Below are 24,665 nucleotides of genomic sequence, written 5' to 3'. Positions count from 1 at the left end.
ATAAGTACATAAATTAATTATAATTTAATAATATAAGAGAAAAAATAAATTAATGCTGGTGAATAATTACATTGAAATTCTGCTAATCCAGTAATCTTGGAGCATTAATGGAATTATATATTTAATACATCAATAATATTTGAGTAATATTGTAGGTATATTGTTTGATTAAGCACCTGTTGTTTGTTTAAATATTCATTATAGGTTATATGCAAAAGCACATGAATGACATATGCTATCAGATATGCGTGCCTCACGAAAGTAAAAATAAAATTAAGGCAAAAAATCCTGGCTCTGTGCTTCCTTTCAATCAGTTCTATGTTTTGGAGTCACAACACATAATAGGTGGTGTCAGGCTGGCTGATCGATTTGATTATTAGATTTTATTTCTTTAATACATCAACAATCTTTCAATTCACTTTTTTCAGCTGTTATACAGTATGATAATATTTTTTCTGGTGATCTAGTTAAGTTGAAAGTGAGCAATAGAAACAGTCACTCAGTAAGTTCAGAGGAAGAACAGGAATTAAGATTGTGTTGAGTGAAAAGGAAGCTTAGAAACTAGAGCCCCAATGAGTAAAAAGGGAGTGTTGGAATTGCGACCTAGTTGAGTGGAAAGAGAGAGCAGGAACTGAGAGGACCGGTATGTTAAAGGGTACTAGGGAACTAGGGCGCTGTTGAGATTAAAGACAGTATAGAAACAAGGATCTTGGAGAGAAGAATCTGAACTTCTGAAATGTTCCATAGCAGAATATCAATATATTGCTGGTTTTTTTGAGTGCCCAAGGTGTAGATATATATTTTTGGATGTCTCTATTAACCCTCCTTGGATCTTCCTGCTACATAGTAGTATATAGTAAAATAGCCAACAGTGTTGTGCAGATATAAAATTCTAGCTCCCTTGCATACTGTAGATGAAAATGAAGTATAACATTAGGAAGGAGTGCAGTACCTTAACAATGCAAATAACTGGTCAATGTACTGTAGTTGCTACAAATAACAAGTTGAAAGAGAAGATTTCACATCTAGCTTTGGGCTGACAAAATATATATCGGCATTGACTGACTGAAATGCCACTCAGACACTGACACTAAATTATAGCAGAAAGAACTGATTTAAATATTCCTTTGGACTCCAGTGAACTTGCCATAGAATTGGTGTTACACTGTTAAATACTAAGGAGTTCCCTACCATTATCACCAACATTTGGAGCATACTTTTGGTCATCAAGTCACTATACCAGATAATAAGCACCATGCCCACCTTGTACCCATTAAAGTTCAAAGTAAATTTATTATCAATGTACATGTATGTCGCCATACACAACCCAGGGATTCATTTTTTGCAGGCATAGACAGTAAATACCAAGAAACAATAGAATCAAATGGAAAACCACACCACAACAAGATGGACAAACAGCCAATGTGCAAAAGACAACAAACTATGCAGATTCAAAAATGAAGAAATATTGAGAACATAACCAACACAATGGCTCAGTAGGACACCAGTAAAACGATCATGTTAAATCTAAATGGATAAAATCACTGATGCACTAAAACTTCCAGCTCTCTCATCTTATTCTATTAATGAAACTAAGGGAAGCTTTAACTTTTGGCAACATGGATTCAAGAAATCAGCTCCCGAGTGCACGCTTATTTTTAAACCTCCAAAGATTACTTTCCTCTTCATCTTTGCCTTGTGGACCTTGGTGAGTGAATACATATAAACTGCTCAGTTTGAAAGATATTGGCTGTCAATGATTATGCTTTTACTTGTAAATAGTCTCATGAAAATTCGAGTGTCTGTCTAGACCCCTGAGGATTGTGTAATATTAATATATGCCAAAATGCAATAACTTGACTTGAAAAAAATGTTGTCATTAAGCTCACTCTCTGCAAAAGTTAAAATCAATCTAAAACTTACTTGACTATTTGTGCAGCCAAGAACCAAAACTTCTGGATGGAAATGTGGTCAGTGAGGCAAATTAGAAGTTTCTTGGACTAGGTACAATCACTGCAACTTTTACCATAACTTCACCTTTATTGATTCAACTGCATTTTTTGTCAACGTTTGAACTGCCCATAATCTGTGAAATCAAAGGAAAGTACTCATGTGAAAATTTCTTTTAAAAATTAATCTAAAGGAATGTGAAAAAAGATTCTAAGTATTTGAAGGATATCGTTTTGGTTTATAAACGTATAAAGTCAGAGAAAGGTAAGTATTCATATTTTTCTATTTTAATTTTTTCCATGTTTAATGTCTTATGATAATCTTTATGTAATTTTAGCTATATTTCAATAGCATGTTTACTCAATAAATTTATAAATAAATAGATCTTTGAATTGTATACTTTGGAAAAAAAGGACAACAGAAACTGCTTTAGTGTTTTGATGACAGTGTTGGGAGATGACCTACATCGCAAATCATTTTTACAACTATTAATGAGTTTTATTGCATGTGAGTGTACAATCCACAACTTACAGCAAGAGACATAGCAGAATATATTCAAGAACAATTCCTACTTATTTATTAATTATTCTCTTTTTTTATCTTTTAAAAAAATTCCATGGTCAAATTTCTCTGATAGGGAGGTAAAGAAAAGTTTATTTCAACTAGTTGGTTAGCTAGTGGATAAGCATAAGAAGTAATTAAGAAAACTAATCTTTATCTCAAGATCTTATAACTAAGAAGTCAGGTAATCAGCCATTAAATATAAATAGTTTTAATTATATCCTATCTGGAGTACTGTGTTGAATTTTGGGCATCAAACCTCAAAGATTATATTTTTCTTGGAAGGGGTATGGAGCAAGATTATTGGAATGATTTTTGTGTTAAAGGGTTGAATTGAGGACAGGGTGGACAAACATAATATGGAGGGAGGAAGCACATGAACATCTCCAATGCATGCATTTAATTATAGAAATTCATTACATTGGATGTAGCGGGTGTTTATTATCTGCTCTGGGAAAAGAGAACAACAGGTAATTTAGTAAAAGTGAAGATCATATTTAACTTCTTTTGTTAGGTATGGAGTAAAGGCATGTAAATGGAACTTAGAGCTAACCATAATAAATGAATAGCGGAATAAACCAAGGTGCTGAATTGCCTAATCCTGTCCATAGTTCATATGACTCAATTTGCTTGGTCCTCTTTCATACCAACAAATTTACTGTAAATGCTTCAGACAAAATCACTAATTGGTAAAGAGCTAAATGTTAAATTTCTCAAAGAATATAGAGAACTGAGAAATTAAACAATTACTTCACCTTAAACATGGCAAGTTAAATTGAGGACGAAAATTGTTGGAAAACAGTGCACTGTAAATATGTCTGCTTCGGAGGGTCTCTCCTTGGCTTATAGCATCAGAGAATTATCTCTATAATAAAATTTTCTTATATTTTCTTTAGCAAGCAGAGTTAAAAAGCAGTCTTTAAATATTTTATGGATTTGAACCAACTTTCAGTGGTTTTGGATCCCATTACATCATAAGAAAAACCTTAATTTACTCAAGAGTCCATATATCAATATTGCTTTTTGGTCTCCATGGTCTGCAGCAATTTTTAAAAATATTAGTTTCATTCCCTACTTCCACATGTTTCCACCTGAATCAACTCCCAACAGCCTCCTTTCTGGCCTACACTCACCATTTTAAACTGCCAAAATTTCCTAGGCTAGTAATGTTAATCTTTACTTGTAATGTTATCCTGCCCTTATTTCATTCCAATCCTTCTCAATTTTTCATAAAATTTATCCTGAGGTTTAAAGCAGGTATGTGATAATACATGTAAGTACATATTATTGTCCAATCATTTTATGTCCAAAGTTTTTCATTTTTGATACTGTATTGACCTTCACTAAATGCAACTTATTAAAGTTTATATTTCACTATCTTTTGTATATTTGCCCAATTACAATTATGGGCTTTTCCAGCATATTTATCTTGAGCTTTTCTAGTTTTCAAGATTTCTTTTGTAATTCATTATAAATACCTTTTATTATACTTTTCTCTTTTTATGACTTGTTGATCTTTAGTAAATTCCACCTTTTTTCTTGAATCAAAAGCAATTTCCCAATCTGGTTTAGATGCATTTTTTCATTTTTAACCCAACTTCTCAAACATATCCATTCAGCTATCTTGTTTCTACCCACAATGCAGTCCATTTGGCTTTCATTTTGAGTGTTGAGATGATTTTGGTAAGACGTGTCTATGTTGGTGTAATGGAACACTTTTTTCTATCTAGTGCCAACAATGAGTGTTCCAGGTCAGTTAAAGTTCAGGCTGAGGTTAGATGCAGTTAAAGATCCTGACTGTGTATATCTTGCAAATTCTTCTGTGTATATTTTCCAAATTGGTCTTGAACTGTGACATGTTTGATCAGTTTTGATTCAGGACTTGTTCCCAGAAAAAAAAACACAAAACTGTTCAAATTAACACTTGAATCCTTTACAACAAATAAAAAGAGAGATAGCTTCCATTTGGGCAGCTTTTGTTCAATTGGGCCTCGGGCCCAAAAATTAAGTAGCTTCTTAAATCAACTAAAGTAGCCAACTACACTAAACAAATCAAATTTTTTTTTGTTTTTTTGAAACTCCCACCGCAACCTCTCTATCACAACTGCTTTAATAATGTATTTAATTTCAATTCTTCGCTTACCATCATCAGAACACCAGTGTTAGCAGTAATTTTTAATATATGCAGACATTTGACCACAGAATCCTACTTTTATTAAAGGTGACAATTTGTCTTGATGTGTCAATTAGTTTTTTAAAATAGCTATCTAATTTAGTCCCATGCCTAACCTTTTCTTATAAGCATGCAGGTCAATTGACCAAATGCACCTGAAAGTACTCAAATGATCTGATTCCACCACACTTTCAATTTGTGCGTTCCAGATATTAATGTGTGTGTGTGTACATATGTGTACAAGTATTTGCACATGCATGTGCAGAAGTGCTGTAGGGGTGTGCAAATATCTTCTTCCACTCTTTTTCTATTTTGTTTTCCAAATCTATAGATAGCAATAACCTCTGATTATTGAGTCATTTACCAGATAAAGACAATTTCTACCTACTTTATTAAAACCCCTCATTTTTCCACCCTGTGCTTAACAATCTGTTTGCCACTTTGATCTCACATTTTGTTGCTGACATACTGTTAAGATCACCTACTTCTGTAACATTATCTATCTGCACATATCATTGGTTCTTGAAAACCTTTATCACTTCTAAATCTGATTTATTTCAAAGCATTTCCTCAGTGTATCTCACTACTTAAGCTAAGCAGTCCTTTCACCCATCACTTTTGCTCTTAATAATCCATATTGGCTCTTGCATGGGCAGTATTTTAATTTTTAAATCCTCATTCTCAGCTTACTCCAAATGATAGGCTCTCTTCTTCTCTTCATTCTTACCCATTCTTTGACATGCAGTAAATTTTACTGTGGTCTTTCAATTTTACTTTGATCACTTCTGAAGTTATTGATCCACTTTTGGCAGACTTGCCTTCAGCTGCTAAGGCTTTACTTTGAAATTTCCTCCCTAAACATTTCATCCTTTCTCCCTCCTCATTTCTCTGAGATGCTACTTAAAATCTAACTCTTTAATCAATGAATTGATTATTTCCTGAAGGATTTATAGTTGCACAGCACTCTTGAATTTATGTGAAACTGATATGTTTCCAACCAAATAGTTCAAATTTATATGGGTGGATGCCCTCGCCCTTGCAATACAGCCAACTGTCTTCAATCATGATGATTCCAACTTGAATGAGGGCCCAAGTAAAATGGAAGAATATTTCTCACAATGGACACTAGGTCCAAATCCCCACAAACAAATTTTCTGAATTTCACCTTGATAGAAGAAATGCTGAGGACCTCATGGATCAGAAGACTTTAGCTGCTTTCTTCAGCTAAACAACCATACTCTAATCTACATGTGACAGATAAACATCACTAATGTAATCCACTGTAAAGAAATTTGCTTCCAAGCTGAAGCCTAGAGACTACAATATAGATATCATAGGTGTCCCTAGCTCATTATGTAGCTGAGTACTCTACACCTATATAAAAAAAAACAGGTGGAATTTGCAATATACTACATTGCTGGAACCCTTAGCTAAGCCCCAATGCTCTGGTTACCACAGGCTGTGCCTCCACCATTTCACTCTGAAGCAGTGACCCAATAGGTAATCTAGTAATGCTAAAGTCTTCTGATCCATGAGGTCCTCAGCATAATTTCTTATGCAATCACACAAGTCCTTTTAAATTTGCACACTTAACCTTTAACAATGAACTAGTTTTGGAGCTTGGATAAATAAATATTTACAAGAAATGCTAAATATCTCCCAATAGGTCCAAAGCAAAAGGCCCCATGCATTGATCTTGGACAAGATTCATGTGCAATTTCAAATCATGTCAATTCAAACGATTGAGAGATGTGAAAGCAATATAAAAATGTAAATTAAGAACTGTGTCACTCAGAAAATATAATAGACTATACTGTATAATTCTTTAACTGATTTACAAATATGATGGAAGAATTCCAATGATACACTCTGCTGTTCAATATGCAATTGTCTGGCTCAACTATTTAAATGTTAAATTACAATTGTTATTCAACGTCTTAGACACTAACATGGAGGAAAATATTCTCTCCCTGGTTTGGTCAGCGTCCAGTTTATCTGGGAATTCTGTAGTATTTTGCCTGAATTAAAGACACTATATAAATACATGTTATGCAGTGAAGAATATTACTGGTTTTCCACAAACAACAATGAATATTCTGAATCAAGTCTGTCTGTTGTGGGTCATATCAGGATAACTATTTGAGGGTCCATGAATACAAAGAAAATTGTGTCCACTGAGCCTAATGGAAATATTGTTACTCCCAGCCCTTGAGGGGAGATGTTACATGCTGCATTGTGGTTGCATGGGGCATCTACCTTATCCCAAAAATAACCTGTAGGCAATTAGAAGTGTCAATCAAATCAATAAATGTGTGGTGTGGTGCTGCATTACATGAGAAGCTCAGGAAATTTACATCACATCACATCAAGATGTTCTATATCTAATTAACTGCCTTGAAGCATTTGTAAATATTCGTGACAAATATGGTGCCCCTTTTGTCCCACAAGGACAAGATCCTACAAACTATCTTTTGGTATAAATGGCGATTTCAATGTTCAAAGTAAATTTATTATCAAGATACATGTATACAATCATGAGAATCATTTTCTTGCAGGCATTCAAAGTAAATACAAAGAAACACAATAGAATCAATGAAAGACCACATACAAGGCAGACACACAACCAATGTGCAGAAGACAGCAAACTTTCAAATACAAAAGAAGAAAAAAAATAAATACATAAACAATAAATATCGAGAACATGAGATGAAAGTCTTTGAAAGTGAGTCTGTAGATTGCAGGAACAGTTCAGTATTTGGGTGAGTGAAGTTATCCACTTTAGTTCCAGAGCCTGATGGTTGAAGGGTAATAAGACCATAAGACGTAGGAGCAGAATTAGGCCATTCAGCCCATTGAGTCTGGTCTGCCATTCCATTATGGCTGATCCTGGACCCCACCCAACCCACGACACCTGCCTTAAGACCATAAAACCATAAGATGTAGGAACAGAATTAGGCCATTCAGCCCACCGAGTCTGCTCTGCTATTCCCTCACGGCTGATCCCAGATCCTATTCAACCCCATACGCCCGTCTTCTCACCATATTCTTTGATGCCCTGACCGATCAGGAAACTATCAACTTAATTTCCCCTTGAAATAAATGCCAACATTGTGTTTGCCTTTTTTCACAGACTCAACCTGTAAATTAACCTTTTGGGAGTCTTGCACGAGGACTCCTAAGTCTCTCTGCATCTCTGACGTTTTAAGCTTCTCCTCATTTAAATAGTAGTCTGCACTATCGTTCCTTTTACCAAAATACATTATCATACATTTCCCAACACTGTATTCCAACTGGCACTTTTTTGCCCATTCTTCCAATTTGTCTAAGTTCTGCTGCAATCACATTGCTTCCTCAGAATTAACTACCCCTCCACCTACCTTCGTATCATCCTATTCCTGAACCTGCTATGGTGAATCCTAAGGTTCCCTTTCCTTCTTCCTGATGGCAGCAGCAAGAAGAGAACATGGCCTCGATAGTTGGGCTCCTTGATAAATGGTGAGGAGGGCTTTACCCTTGATGGTTTGGGCTGTATCCACTACTTTTTGTAGGCTTTTCCGTTGAAATAATTGGTGTTTCCAAACCAGGCTATAATGCAACCAGTCAATATACTCAATATACAGTTAATATACTAATTTGTTTTAATGGTGAATGAGAGGTTTCTCCCCAGATGCCTAGTTCTTAAAATATTTTTTTTAAATCTCTTAAATGCCCTAAGGGGGCATTGAGCCTGACAGGCAAATAATGCTTCCTTTAATATAGCACAGGCACAAATGACAAATGGGTTGCAAGTGTATCAAATTTTGCCAAGTTTGTGCCTGTAGAAGTAACAAAAATGAAAAAGTTTACAGATAGAATGTGTTAACAATAAACGGAAAACCAGTGTATAGATAGCGATAAATTCTGAACTAGTATTGTTTTTATTGTGCGCAGTCAATTTAATACTTTTTCAGACTGAAAGATCGGGTTGCTCACGTGATAAATTAATTTCAAATTTGTCTATTTCCAACAAGAAGACAGAATTAAGTTTCTTAAAATCCGATTTTGCCAGATGCTGAAATGTATACGCGGTTCGGGGATAGATCATGACAGTGAGTGCTTGGTGGTGGAAAGATTTTGCAGGCATTGACTTCCGTTCTCATTTGACAGGATGATGTGAATGTGTAGGAAATGTGGCGTTACTCTGTGGTCGGCACTACTTGAATTCTTCAAACTAAGATGTACACTTAATGAGCTGAAGAATCGGCCATGCCGGGAGACCTTTGCGGGAAGTGCTGTTTGATCTATATATGCGTACCAGCAAGGGCGTTCTGCAGCGTGTTGCATTGCAGCAGAAACTGAGTGAAATCGACAGAACGGATCCGCTTAAAGTGGGTGAGGAGCAATGCAGTGATTACTCTGCAACTATAAGCTTCCACATTGCAAAAGTAAAGAAAGCGTGAAATACTAGCGTAAAACAAGGAGTGCTGACACATTATCAGATTGATCGCAATCTAAACATACAATTTAAAACAATTAAGAGCATATTTCAGCGCCTTGCATGTTATTAATGAAAAAGTACGAGGTACCCGAGGTGCCGTCATCTGCATACTTTAAATCTTTAGTGGCAGTTGAGTGCAATCTTTTAAATAGTAAGCTGTCTTAACTGTTATAGTTACTGCTCGAGATCTTAATTTTAGTTCGTTCTCACGATTTGATTAAGTGAAATCTGGAAAACAATAGACTTAGAAATAGTTTTAGATCAATTTCACCATTGAGTTGTGTGTAGTTTATAGAATATTCTATTACAAAATAATAGAATAAAACTTCAGTTTCAAGCTAATGATGCATTATGTATATCAATTATCATTGCACTGTTTAAGCTCTATCTAGCCGTATTTTATTTAGGTAGTCGATTTATTTTTATTTTCCAGGATAAACTAGTGACTACTGATGAAATTATAGATGGCTCTTTAATCTCTTCTTTTCATATGCAGCCCTTTTATAAAGATCGATCTAATAGTTTAAATTACAGATGATTAAAACATTGTAACACAGCTCTGTGCTAAGTCGATGCAATGAATGCACCTCTGTGCAGTCTTGTATAAAACGCTACTGTTCTGGTAGAGGGAGCTTATTATGCCTCATAGTTGTACTGAAAAGGGAACAGACTGTTGCATGCTCTTTGGTATAATATAAACGATACTAAACCAGATCTCTAACGTTGAGTGAGATACTTGGAACTTGAGATGTTAGCTCGCATTCATGTACAAAAAGGGCTCTTCTGAAGCAGAAAAAGTGTACAGTTAGATGTTCCTTTAGCAAGTACGCTGCAGTCACACATGTAGCACAGTGCTTATGCTGTTTGGGAATAAGGTAAAACTTAAACACTTGCCTTCTCTGAATATAAATATGTTGTGTTTTATTTTGAAAAAAATGTAAATCTTTTTCAGCACTGTTAGCAGTTGAGGTAGAGTGTATATTCTTTATATAAGCCTAGTTCATGTTATTTTAAGTTTGACTGATTATTCACAGATGAAACAGTTTAGTATTTTAATTTGTCTTTTGTGTTTTCCCAGTCACATCAACTGCTGATAAACTACTTAATGAAGATACAATTCGCATATGTTGCATATTATTACAACAATCTTCTGTTTATAAATTACAGGTTGATACGGAAAGATGTACAGTACGTTTAGTCCCAAAGAACCTGGGCCAAGCCTTTCTGATATGCATCAGTACAGTCAATGGTTGGCAAGTAGACACGAAGCTAGTTTATTACCAATGAAAGAGGATTTGGCTCTATGGTTGACAAATTTACTAGGTAAGATGACAATGGTAATGACTTGTGCCTCATTATAATGATTAATAATGTGAATGAGATCAAGCAATATTGTGATCATGAGAGTAATGTGGCCATTCAGTGGAGCTTTTTGGGAAAAGTATTGGCTATAAAGAAATGATTTGCATTTCCTTGCACCTTTCACAACCACGGCATATCCAAAAGTGGTTTGCAGCCAATAGAGTACTTTGGATATGTAGTCAGAGATGTAATGTGGAAACTTGGCACCCAATACATGCACAGAAAGCTTCCACCAAGAGCAATGTGAAAATGATGAGATAATTTGTTTCTAGTGATGTTGACTGAAACACAAGCCTTGGCCAGAATGTATATTGGCAAAGACACCAGGTATAATTCTACTGTTCCTAGAAAATGCCATACAATTTTAATCTACATCTCAGAGAGCAAGCAGTGCCTTCCTTTAACATCTTGATAGTGAGCACTTCCAATGGTGCAGTACTGATTCAAAATATAAAATGTTGGATTGAAATGGACAATGTTTAGATAAGTCTGTTCCTTAAGTAGGTGTTCTTTTTAACAAAAGTTTTAATGATTGTAAGTAACTGTCCTCAGAAATGTTCTTTTGCATGATTCTCTTTTGATACCAAAGTGTCGAGGTTCTATAGTTGATAAGATTCTCTGGTTGATCACAATCATTGCTGTTACAAACTTTCTATTTGTTTTCTGATTCACCTGCTATGGTTTCTCCTTCTTCATGTGGGATAAATACCTTCCATATATTGAATATCTTTTCACCTATGGCAAGTGATGCAAATATTGTGAAATGTCTATGTGTATACTGTTACAGATTATTGACTTCTTGCCAGCTTTTTCCCAACTTTACTCTGCTAGATTCCTCATAGAATCAGAACCCCTGATTTACTCTAGAGGAGATGTCCTAAAAACCTCAGCTTTGATAGATCTGATACAATATTTGCATCACTATTCAGGATCGGAATCAGGTTTATTATCACTGACATATGTCATAAAATTGTTGTTTTGTAGTAATAGTAAAATTGCTATGTTACAATAAAAATACAAACGTAAATAAATAGTGCAGAAGAGGAATAGCAAGGTCGTGAAGGACCATGTTCATGGATGATGGAGGGGATGACATTGAGTGTGGATCCTCAGTCTCCTGTACCTATTCCTTGAGGGTTGTAGTGAGAAGATTTTTCCTGGATGTTGAGGGTCCTTAATGCTGGATGCTGCTTCTTGAGGCACCACCTTTGAGGTCATCCTCAGGATGGAGATGCAACACCTTGTGTTCAATCTGAGTAGCCTCTACCTTCCAGTAAAAGAAAATTCCCTCTCTCCCCCCTCTTCTGTTCTCCACTCTTGCCTCTTGCCTCTTTTCACCTGCCTATCACCTCTCCTTTGTAACCCTCCTGCTTGCCTTTCTCCTATGGTCCACTCTCCTCACCGACCAGATTCCTTTCCTACCCACCTGGCTTCACCTATCACCTTATAGCTATCCTTCTTACCCTCCCCCCACTTTTTGGGCATATTCCCCCTTTCTTTCCAATCTGGAAGAAGGGTTTTGGCGTGAAACATTGACATTTTGTTCATTTCCATGGATGCTGCCTGACCTGCCAAATTCCTCCAGTATTTTGTGTGTGTTTCTGTTGTTCTTTTGAAGATATTCTGACAGTGAAGAGGATTGTGCGTGTGATGGGGTTGGCTGAGTCTACAACCCAGTGCAGCCTCTTGATCCTGAGCGTCGGAGCCTACCTTCATACCAGGCAGTGATGTAACCAACCAGTCTGAATGTACACCACTGTACATATATAAAGATTTGCTAAAGTCTGGCATTCTCCTCAAACCTCTAATGAGTTATAGCTGTCTGCATGCCACCTTCATGAATTCATCAAGGTGTTGGACCCAAGATAGGTCCTTTGAGATGTTGACACCCAGAAACTTGAAACTGCTCAGCCTTTCCACTGCTGGTCCCTCAATGTGGTTTGGTCTGTTTTCTCCTGACTTCCCTTTCCTGAAGTCCACAATCATTTCCTTAGTCTTGCTGTCATTAAGTGCCAGGTTGTTGCTGTGACATCAATCACCATTCATTTGATTAGAGAAGAAGAGCTCAGAAGGACTGATGTAAGTATTAGGTAATGCACCTTTTTATTTGTATTAAATGAGCTATATTAAATATTTTAAACTTATTTGCTTTCTGTTTCTCAATTTCAATATTTTAATATTTTTAAATATTTCTGAAATTAAGAGGCATGCTGAGACATTTATAGTTTTTGAAAGTTTAGGGAGGCTATCAGGCTAAGGAAGACTTAGTCATCTATCAAAGTATTTTTTTCCTAGTTGGTCATAATTGGGGCTTCTTTTTGCCTTTGGAGTGTAAAGAAAAACTTAATAATGGAGAATAAAGTAGTCACTTTGCAGAAACTTGACACAGAGTTATCTACAAATATGGCTGTAGATGACTTGCCTCTAGCAGGAACTTTTGATACATTTTTTTGTAGAAGTGCCTTTGTCCCCGTGCACAGTGCACTGGAAGTACAAGTTCAACTTTAATTGTCATTCAACCATACATGAAAACACATGAATACAGCCAAACAAAACAGCACTACGCCAGGGCCAAGGTGCAAAACAGAGTACCAGCAGTCATACACAGATAAGGCACAAATAGCACATACAAGTCAAGTCAAGTTGCTTTTATTGTCATTTCAACCATAACTGCTGGTACAGTACACAGTAAAAACGCGACACCGTTTTTCAGGACCATGGTGCTACATGAACAATACAAAAACTACACTGAACTACGTAAAACAACACAAAAAAACTACACTAGACTACAGACCTACCCAGGACTGCATAAAGTACACAGAACAGTGCAGGCATTACAATAAATAATAAACAAGACAATAAGCACAGCAGAGGTCAGTAGGTTGGTAGTCCGATGTTACATAATCAGCTGAATGGCGGCGCCCGGGATTCCGTCCGTTTCTGTACTCACGCTGAGTATTTCGTTGCCACAGATGTAGTCAAATTTAATGTCCATTGGAGAGCAGAATGGAGAACCGGCCGGCTAGGACTTGCTTTTTTCCTGGCATAGACTCCTGCTCGTTCGCCTCGCTTCCGCTTCCTCGCACACCACTTATGCTGTCCCCACCTCCAGCCACTGGTATCAGGCGACTCCAAGGACTGCAGGCCTGATTCTGTCAGCAAGCAGACATTTGAGAGCAGAATGGACCGGAGGGCCAGCTGGCTAGGGCTCACTTTTTTCCTGGCACAGACTCCTGCACGGTAGAAGACAACAGTAAAATGCAGTCACACAAAAAATATTGTCCAGGTTCCTGAGTCTATGAATGTTGCAGCAGTCTGCAGTTGAACACAATACATCTTGTCTTCTGCCAAGTGAACACTGAAGGGCAGCACTGACTATATTTTATATATACGCCGCACCACGCTGCCTCTGGTACTCCAGTAGAGCACACCGACTCCACCTCTCTCCTGGGCGGCTGCAAACAGGTGACAAGGTGGTTTGAGGCAATCCTTGCTATGACTAAGGCTACACAACTCCCTCACTCTCTGTCCCTGCCATTCGCCAATAAACCGATGAATCAGACTTGCAGTATTCCACGTTAACAATGTACAACAGGGTCTTGCAATCACAAGAAAAGCAACTAAGATGATCACTCATTGTTGGACTGCACACATCCTTCACTTTGACACCTCTCTGATGCAGGCAGCATCATGATCTGTTTCTCTGTCAATGAGCAACTCGCTGATTGGGTAGACCTGCAATACTTTAAGTTACTAACATCCAGCAGGTTCTTGTGATCTTACAAAATATGTTTAAAAATGATACCTTTGGTTGACCTCGTAGAAGCTGCTGCATCCAAGCATGCCACTATCTTAACAGAAGTGCATTTAGTGCCTAAAGATAAAAGATTCGGTTGATACTAAGTTAATTTTGTATGATTAGCTGCCACGCTATTGGCTGAGTTGAGGTGGTGGGGCCCAGGCCCAAGAGTGGGGAACGAACCAATGTTTGAAAATTGCTGGACTAGACACAGAAGTAATTTGATGTGGCAGAACTGAGGTGAGGCAAACAGAAGTGAGGCAGAGTTGAGGCAGCAGGGCCCAGGCCCAAGTCCAAGGGCGAGGAACAACCTGAAGTTTGCTGATTTAAGTGCTTGGCCAGATTGAAAAGGTCAGGGAGTTGGGCTGGTGTTCAGCTCTCTGCTCTTCGAGGTTTACTTGTCTCTGCAGATAACTAAGGCTATGGCCTGCAACTAATGGGCTCCTGCATCAGCTGCAGTGATGACTGGTTTCTTGGCTGTGGATTAATTTTCATGAACTTCAGTTCTCAATGTTATTTGCTTACTTTTACTGTTTGCACAATTTGGGTTTTTTTCCTTACACATTGGGTGTTTGACAGTCTTTTTTTAATGGGTTCTTTTGTGTTTCTTTGTTTTGTGGCTGTCTCTAAGGAGATGAATCTCCAGGTTGTATACAGTGTACATACCTTGATAGTAAATGTGCTTTGAACTTTGCCTGATACACTCTAAACTTCATTGCTGTGATATTTTTCCCAATAATTGGTGACCTACATTTCATGTCAGAATATATTCACAAATAAGTTGAATGAGGATAATTCAATTTAGTTCTTTAAATGTATATGCAGTACTAATGTAAGCATATCACATTATTTGAAGTTCTGATAACTACAGGCTTATCTACTAAGTTCAGTTTCTCTCTAACCCTGATGAAATTGAGTAATACTCTAAACTATGAATAATGTAATCTTTAGCCCTTGTTGGTTGGATTCTGTGTAATATAATTGGTTTTCTACAATGTATTATTTAATCATATTTGTTTTTTCTTAGCCTGCTTTTAAATTTTCTAAAGCATAGCAATTCAGGACTTGTTCATAGCACTAATCAATATACTCATATTCCTGTCCCGATGAAGAATCCTGGCCTGAAACATCGGCCCTTTATTCTGCTCCATAGAGGCTGCCTGAACAAGCTGAGTTTTCTAGCATTTTGTGTATGTTACTCAATGTACTCATTATTTGAAAACAAAATCTATAAGACATAACTTTTCTATTGTTCTGAAGGTAGATTTTAACTTCTGGTCAAATTTGGGACTTGTAAAATGATATGCATGGTAATTGACCAAATGCCTAAACTTCCAAAATTACCATGCATTTTAAGATTTGAAAATTCCAAGTGATGTGTTCAGTAAAGCATTTTTTTTAAATTTTGAACTAAGTACCAAAATTTATCATCTGCACATTTTTTTCAAAATCACTGTTGACTGGTGTTGAGAATGCACTTTATACATTGTTACAGCCTATATAAATTGAAAAGAAACTTTAAACTTTCCATTATTTTGAATTAAATTATTTTTGAATTAAAGGGATTGATTCCATTTTGCTTCCATTTAGCAAAAGAGTAAGTTGTTTCACCTGCTATTAAATGTATTTGTAATTCATTTTAGTTTTTGTGTAATCAAGATTACAGATTCACATTAATCAGTACAATTTGTTGACATTTCTTTTTGTGATACTATTCTTCTCACAGAGGGTGGTGTATTTCAGGAATTCTCTACATCGTGGTCTACTCATTTCTTAACACATCTCACTCTTAAAAGGACTAAACTGCTTGTTCATTTTTACAAATGTTACAAATAACACACCTAAGCAAAACATTAATTATTTACATATATAAAATTGTACCATCATTTAATTATTTACATTGACAATTATTTACAATTTTTACAAATTCAACTTATTGTACCTTATATTTGAAATTGAACAATTTCTGCTGTAATTCTTTTAAGGCTCTTTAATCATTTTCGGAGTCCCATTTGAAGTTACAATGTCAGTCCCTTTCTGGATCATCTCCAAGGCTTTCCACTCTGCAGTCGCTGGATATGGACCCAATTTGGACAAGTGGGAGTATAGTAGATGGGCAAAAAATTTGGCATGAATGTGGTGAGCCAAAGGGTCTGTGGCTGTACACTTCTATGACTTTATGACTGATTTCAGCCTGTCTTATTGCATTGACAGATGTTAATAAGTCCACGTTATGGTATCCTGCAATGAATTATGCAAGCTTTTGAACTGCTTCCACATCTCTTTAAGAGACAGCTATACTGCCTCCAATTCAACCTACACTTAAATATGTACAGTCAGCAATTCAGAAAACAGTCTCAGTGTTTTCGACACTGAGCCAGCATAGGCAGATCTCTTTACCAGTATAGTCTGTGTTGGATAGGCCTTATTACTTTGCTACTGCACCTTGTGATGAGCCTTTTCTTCACACCTTGTTCATGTATTCTTGTAGTTGCATAGCTGCAAAATGGCTGTCCTATACTGTTCTAACCATTTGTAAAATATATTTTTGTTTGCCATCAAGGTTTGTGAACAGTCCGATTGTTCTGAAATTGCTAAATCGCTATTAAAGTCTCTGATCCCTTATAAAAGACTAACTTCGTTCAGCCTTGGAGCCAAATGTCTGTTTCTTTAAAACATCTCACCCTAGTTTAATTTTCTTCCAAGTTTGTTACTTTGTGGGTCTGTTTTTCAACCTAACGGCACCTCTGCAATTGATGTAAATTGATGTGTCTGAAACATAGAATCACACAGCAGGTCTATGATGAGCATCAACCACCCATTTACATTCATCCAATATTAATCCCACCTTTTATTTTCCCCACATTCTTATTAACACCCCACTTATCTATATATTAGGGGCAATTTATAGTGACCAATTAACAAACCAACCTGCACTTGATGGAAAACGGACACCTTCAAAGAGAGGAAGTGCAAACTCCAACAAACAGGATTTTTCATGGCCATGTGAGGCAGGGACCCTCCAAGCTATACCACTATATCACTCTAGCATGGTACTATCATATTCTTTCACAGGATGTCAAGAACCTGTAAATATTAGAGTCCAGAGCAAAAAAGAACGGCTAGAGGAACTTAGTGCATCAGGTGGCATCTGTAGAAGGAAATGGACAGTTAGCTTTTCTGCTCGAAACTTTTTATCCCATGCACCATCAATCTTCGGGCTATGCTACTCTGAGACTTGTGCTAATATTTTTTGTGACTTTATGTACTATCGTGTGCTGTGTGTGACTGTATGTTCTGCGATTTCATTTAGATGTACATGTGTGTATGGTTGAATGATAATTAAACTTGAACTTTGAACTTTCATTTGGATTCTATTTTTCTTGCCATCATAATGCACTTCTTTCATTTATTGACTCACGTTGAAATAGATGTATGCATGTTTCTTATTGTCAGATACACAAACTGTCCATACTGTAAATCCATGACTCTTAACAAATGCCCTCATTAATTTCTCTAAAGGTATATTCTTTAATATTATCTATCCGCACAGTAAGTCCACTACTGGAGACATCACATTGTCATTCTGAGCCAAGCTGCTTCACTACTACCCTTGGCCTTATGTCTCATGACTTGCATTCAAGTTTCTTGCTTTAGCTTACAGTAGCAGTTGCCTTGTCCCCTCCCAGGAATGTGTCACATTTAACTGCCTAGCTCTCTTTATTGTCTGTGCTTCATGTTTCTTGTCAGATGCCTTGAGTAACCAACAGCTCTACTGTGGCTGCCTGGATCACTGCTCCACATAGAAAAACATGGTCTCTAACTTCTTGACGCCAGATCATTTTTGGGTGACTCCCTCATACAATAAGACTGGACGAAAGTGTAGTGTCTGTAGTAACTTAGTCTTGCTTCTTAAATAAGTAAATAAGAGGTAAAGTTATCAAAAGAGTATTATTTATTGTAGCCCGTAATTGTCAAATTAACAGTGGTGCCTGGCATTAGTTATATCAATCACATTACAGTCAGTTTTTATTGGTACATTCATATAATAGGGATAAAGAACTTCATCAAAGCTTGCACTTTAACTGAAGAGCTGAAAATTTTCTTTCAATACATAGTCAATGAAATTTGGAAACGTGAATTTTGGCACCGGAACTGCTGATATGCTTCCAATTTTGTTTGGAAATTGAGTGCACATTTCTGTTCTATGGAAAAATGAACACTGTGGCAACAATTACATCCTGTGTTCAAACTAAAATATGCAGAATAGGTAGCTGATTATTAATCCTCATGCAACAAGGATTTGGCACCAACTCTTTCAAACTGGGCTGTTGCTTTCCAGTTAAAAGCATATGTTAATCACATTGATAAACATGAGGAAAACCACCACTTTGCCTATAGTATTTATAGGGGCTTAGAGTGGTTTGTAATTGAGTTAGAGTTGGTGGGAGAAAGCTGTTTTTTTTTATTTGTGTGAGACAAATATATTGTGTTATCTCCAGACTAAGTGCTTTAAATGGCATGAGTTTAAAGTGGCTTCCATTCTTCTAAGCTTTTCAGCATGATATAGGAAGAGGAGAGGGTCTGCATCAGAGGACCATAGAGGGAAGGAAAATTGTGAGAGAGCTTTGATAGTTGGAGTACAAGAAGGGAGAATGCTCATGGAATGGAAGATGTAAGTTAACATGGCAGAGCAACAGTACTCTGGGAGAAACTGCTTGACACAGGTACTGGCTGCAGAGATGCAGCTTCTGAACTGTGCATGGATCACTGTACAGTGGATTCTAAGGAGATGGTAAGAATGAGGGAGAGGCAGGTACCAAGTGGTTAAGTTACTCGACTTGTGACTTTGAGTTTGCACTAACAATCCAGAGACACCCGTTTAAATTACAACAGAGCTATGAATTTTGAATTGCTTAAAAATAATACAGAATTTAAGAACCAAAAGACATGTCACTTCAGAATAAAAACAAATCTATGGGAACCAAAAGAGATCCTTAAATATTTCCTATACAGAAAATCTTAATAGTCAGTGCCAGATACCAGATGATTTCAGAGGATACCTTGCCAACCTGCCAACCATCTATGCCCACTATCTTCTAGCTGTCAATTCCAACTTGTAGCCTGATTATTGTGAGAAGAATGCAAAAGAGCAGAATGCTGTTATAATGACAGAGCCAGAGCTACCTACAATGTAATCAAGTGTACAATTGGTATTCTGTTGTGCAGCAAGAACAGAAAGTGGTAGCACCTGCATGTTAGAACTTTGAGATGGAGAACACAGTAATTGCCTAAAATCTACTACCCTGCTACCCTTTATTATCCTACAACCATTAGGCTCTTGAACCGGTGTGGATAACTTCATTCACCTCCATTCTGAACTGATTCCACAACTTACAGACTCACTTTCAAGGACTCGTGTCCTCAGTCATTTTTTTATTTGCCTTCTTTTGCACATTGGTTGTTTGTCAGTCTTTACAAATAGTTTTTCAATAAATTCTGTTGTTTTTTTAAATTTTCCTATAAATGCTTGCAAGAAAACAATCTCGAGTCGGTATGTAGTGACATATACAACCCGTTTGTACGTACTTGGGTAACGAACTTGATTTTGATCTAAAATAAAAACTAACGCAAATTAGTTAGCGTCTGTGGAGAGAGAGGAACATTGTTTCATTTGTTAGTATAGATTTACAGTCAGATGACCGTGAACTTGACATTGAGAAAGAACTGAAACAGGTTGAATATCTATATTCAAACTAGCCAGATCTGACACAAACAATAAAGGTTTATTATCTAAAACTGTTCAATATTGGGTCCCAAAGGTTACAGTGTGTTTAGACTTCCCTCGTTCCTTTTCCTTTATTTACACTTCTCCAGACAAATGAGCTATGGTTAGTTAGTATTCCCTTTTTTTAAGATGGCAAAGAAAGCAATTGTGTCACCTCAACCCTCCACCCTATCATATTTTCTTTGTTCACTCCAGCATTTCCTATTTGTATAAATTAAGGCACATTTATTTTTTCCCTTTTCCTGTTCCTAAGAAGGGTCACAGATATTGCCTGACCAGCTTAGATTTTTCAGCATTTTCTGTTTTTCTGATGGAGATTGTGATTGGATTAGTGCATGTAACAGTGTGAGAATTTTACTATATTAGTGTGGTGGTGGAGACTGATGATGTCCTTATTGACCTTGTAATGGCCCTGATCATTTTGCTATTCCATCCAGGTTATTGGGGCTTCAATCCTAGCATGGACTCTAAGTGTGCCCCACTCCCATTGCTGCTTGAAAGGGCTTCCTTTACCAGTCAGTAGAGAATCTTTCTTCTCTCTCTCTACCTTATCTATTAGGACATTAAGAGCCAGCTCTTTTCTTTGGAGTGCCTCTTTCAACTTGCTGTGCTATAGTTTGCTCCAGTCTTTCTGATCTTACGGAATGTACAGTCAATCAAAAGTAGCCGGCGCCTCGCCTTTCCAATAGACAAATGTGGCTTCAAAATAAGACCAGGTAGTCAGTGCTGCTTTTAGTATTGCCCAGGTTGAATTGTGTTATCTTTACACTTGATTAAATGGGTATGAGTTAATCACACATCATAACATGTATGTCTTCACTATTTGCTTAGCCCCCTTGTGCAGCTAATAACAAGATTGATTTTACATAATCTTTTAATGCCTGGTCTTATTAATTTCAGATGGCTTTCATACTAGTTCCAGTCTTAAGTACAGTGTGAGTCCTATTATTGAAATAATTCTTCATTTATTACTAATTTGTTCAAATCCTAGGCAGCCTAATGTTGATGATTAGGTGTATGTCAGTTTACTTGGTGGTTTAGTGAATGTTCCCTCTAAGTCGACATTATATAACATGCTATATCATTCTGAATCTTGAGGGCATGTTTATGTAAGTCAGTTATTTTGTTGAGTTTGACTCAACAAGATGAAGGATATTTGAAGTAAGATGTAATGTACTGGATTTTTATAATATTCATAGGCCAAAAGATAGCACAATAAGTCCATGCAGACATTTGTGTCCTGCTCAAATTCTTTCCATCATTGTTTTGTCCAACATAACCCTATATTCTCTTAGATATTTAAGAAACACGGAAGTATTTATTGGTCCTTTACAAAGACCCTGATATTCCTCCCATTTAGCATAGCATAATTAAAATAAGATTAATATTGTATATTTGTACATTTTCAATACATTTGTATTTGGATACTGTTTCTATAACCAGAACTCTTTTTGAATTCAAGTGCAACCTCTACAAAATGAAAATGCTTAAATCTTTCAGGATTTCAGGAATTAAACCATCTTGGAGGCTGGAAATGAAGTAAGTGAATATAACTGAGAGCTGAAGAAGGAGCTCATAACCAGCCAACAGCTATATTAAGACATAAATATCTTTTTTTGAGCCAATTATTTTACAATTTATATAAAAGTATGACATGAATTATGTAATGTTAAGATAAGTAGAGCATGTGAGCAAAATTCTATGACATAAATTCTATTTATTGACACATGAATACATTTTCAGTTTGATTTTTATTTTGATTATATTTGATGAAGAAAAGCATTTTTTTTAAATCAAGGGTATTACCTTTTGCAGGAATGGATTGCAGGCAGCTGAAAGTTGACACTTTATAAATTTTTCATTGGCTACAGATGGGAAAGGCAGGAAGCCAGCTCAAGGCTGGTTAGTTAAACACAGATAAGCAAGTGAAACTTTAATGTTTGTAAAATAACTAAAATTACTAATTTAAAGGTAGAGGTATCCTGAAATTATCTATGAAAGTATGGAAAAACAAAGAGTTGCAAAGTATTTGATGACGTCAACATAATACAAGTGGCATTTTAATAGGCCCAAATGTTAAAATTTATTACTTCTATTTCTCGGCAGTGTTTGCATTGGCATTCGACTTGAAAGAGAATCCAAAAATGTGCAATGAGGAATGCACTTATTCAGTATGAGAAATTTTATTTTTGCTGTGTAGTCTCATGGTAAATATTTTATGCAACTAAAGGAAATCAATTAAATTTTAATTTTCAGCAAGTTGGAATTCATAAAATTGCATTTTCCTTTTTAACGAACCTTTATCCTGTTTAAAAATATTTGAAAACAATTATTATTTTTATTGAAATTTTACAAATCTAATCAGCTTAAACCATTCTAGATACATCAGGTATAATTTTGTTTTTCCTCAATGGAAAAATGAAATTTTGCTGAAGGTGTTCACAATTGTTTTAATAGCATGGGGCCAATAAAGGTTTACCACTGACGAATTTAGTCACTTTCTGCCGGCATGTACGTAATTCATAAAGACTATTTTTTAAAAGAGTTGGAGTATTGTCTTCTTAATTTTATACTTCAATGAAGCTGGAGTTGAAACAGTTTTGAATTGTTAAAAGCAGGATCCTTGCAGCTTTGACTTTATGTATTAGCAAATTGCACAACTAAAATAGCTTTGGTAATATAAAAACATTTATTTACAATGTGCAAATAACAGGTGAATACCATGACTGTTGTTACCTTGTATAAGTACATTGGATATAAATTGGATATGTGTGATGTAAATATGATCAATTTATGTTTGTAGAGTCACAAGTAATTGGGAAAGACCATGCTTTTTCATTTATTATTAGGTGAACTGAATCCAAAAAATAGGTTGTATTTCATTCATGGATAAAACCACCATTTAGTGTACTATTTACCGTACTTCTCATTTTATTAAAGTAAGAATGTTAATACATTGGAAGTGGTTCAGGGAATATTTTCTAGACTGATAGCTGAAGCAGGTTGCCTTATGAAGAAAGGTTGGAGAGGCTAGCACTGATTCCACTAAAGCTTTGAAGAATGATATGGGACCGGATCAACTCATGAGATACTGTGGTATGGGACAAAGTTATTTCTCTGGAAAATTCTCTTCTTCAAGGAATGGAAGCAAATTTGTTAAACATTTTCAAGGCATGTTCCTTGAAAAGCAAGGGGATGAATGTTACAGTGGATAGGTGGGAATGTAGAGGGTATTTGGGTAAACCATAATTTATTGAAGCAAAGAGCTGATTATTGACTACAGGAGGAGGAAACTGGAGGTCCATGAGCCAGTCCTCATCAGGGTTTTAGACATGGACAAGATCAGCAACTTTAAATTCCTTGGCATTATCACTTCAGAAGATCTGTTCTGGGTCTTGCATGTAAGCGCCATTACAAAGAAGACATGACAGCCACTCCACATTTAAAACTTTGACAAGTTTCTATAGATTAGTGGTGGAGAGTATATTGACTGGTTGCATTAAGACCTAGTACAGGAACACCAATGCCCTTGAATGAAAAAAACCCTACAAGAACTAGTGGATACAGCCTAGTCCATCACAGGTAGAGCCCTCCATTGAGCATATTTACAAGGAATGCTGTCGCAGGAAAGCATCATCCATCATCAAGGACCCCCACCATCTGTGTTATCTTCTCTTCTTGCTGCTGCCGTCATGAAGGGCCTCAAGTCTCATACCACCAGGTTTAGGAACCGTTATTACCCTTTCAACCATCATGCTCTTGAACTTGGGGAGGGTAACTTCACTTACCCCAACACTGAATTAAATCCACAATATATGGACTCACTTTTAAGGACACTGCAACTTGTGTCCTCAATATTTATTTATTATTTTCTCCTTTTTTAAGTATTTGCATAATTTATTATATTTTGCACATTAGTTGTTTGTCTTTATTGTGTGCAGATTTTTGTTGATTCTATAAAGTTTCTTTGTATTTACTGTGAATGCACGCAAGAATATTAATCTCAGTGTAGTATATAATGACTTGTATGTACATTGGTAATAAATTTACTTTGAATTTTGGAAGGCGGCTGTTGAGGGTATTGAGGTAGTTTTGAGGTAATTTTGAAAGATGGCTGTTGAGGTAGTGATTGTATATATTTAAAGCAGAGGTTGATAGGCTCTTGATTAGTAAGGGTATCAAAAGTTTCAAGTAGAAGGCAAGTGAATGGAGTTGAGAGGGAAAGTAAATCAGCCACAATCAAATAGTGGAGCAGACTTGATGAGCTGAATAGCCTAATTCTGCTTGCATGTCTTATGGTCTAAGTCATATGTTTGTAAAAGAGCAATTGTACTCATTCATGGTTTAGAGAAGGAAGACCTAATCCAATAATTTCTAATACTTTTCATTTAACTTTAATATTAATTTCTAAAAAGAAACTTGCGAGATGATAGAACAAAGGGAGATTTGTGAGGGGAAAATATTCATCTTTGGAGTTACTTTATTTTTATAATCTTCTGAATTAGCCCAATTTCAGAAAGCAATGATGCTTGAATTGGTTTAAACCTAAGTAAGG

At 36.3% G+C, this 24,665-nt stretch overlaps 1 protein-coding gene across 4 annotated transcripts in view; it reads left to right on the top strand.

The window, feature by feature from the left end:
• Positions 1-24,665, top strand: part of gas2a (growth arrest-specific 2a) — a 170,569-nt gene that overhangs the window by 23,643 nt on the left and 122,261 nt on the right. Inside the window, exons 1-4 of one of the 4 annotated variants that reach the window (XM_073049728.1) lie at positions 1,959-2,214; positions 7,240-7,443; positions 8,831-9,055; positions 10,329-10,484. In XM_073049728.1, coding sequence (XP_072905829.1) covers positions 10,343-10,484 — 142 coding nt within the window. In that variant the 5' untranslated portion in view covers positions 1,959-2,214; positions 7,240-7,443; positions 8,831-9,055; positions 10,329-10,342. Of the gene's footprint in view, positions 1-1,958; positions 2,215-7,239; positions 7,444-8,830; positions 9,056-9,852; positions 10,037-10,328; positions 10,485-24,665 lie in introns of those variants that run through there. The other 3 variants (XM_073049730.1, XM_073049729.1, XM_073049731.1) reach the window with 3 other exon arrangements.

This window comes from Hemitrygon akajei, chromosome 6 (genome assembly GCF_048418815.1).
Source record: "Hemitrygon akajei chromosome 6, sHemAka1.3, whole genome shotgun sequence".
Classification (NCBI taxonomy): Eukaryota; Metazoa; Chordata; class Chondrichthyes; order Myliobatiformes; family Dasyatidae; genus Hemitrygon; species Hemitrygon akajei.
The sequence above is the reverse complement of the archived record's forward strand: the minus strand, read 5'-3'. Positions and strand labels throughout refer to the sequence as shown.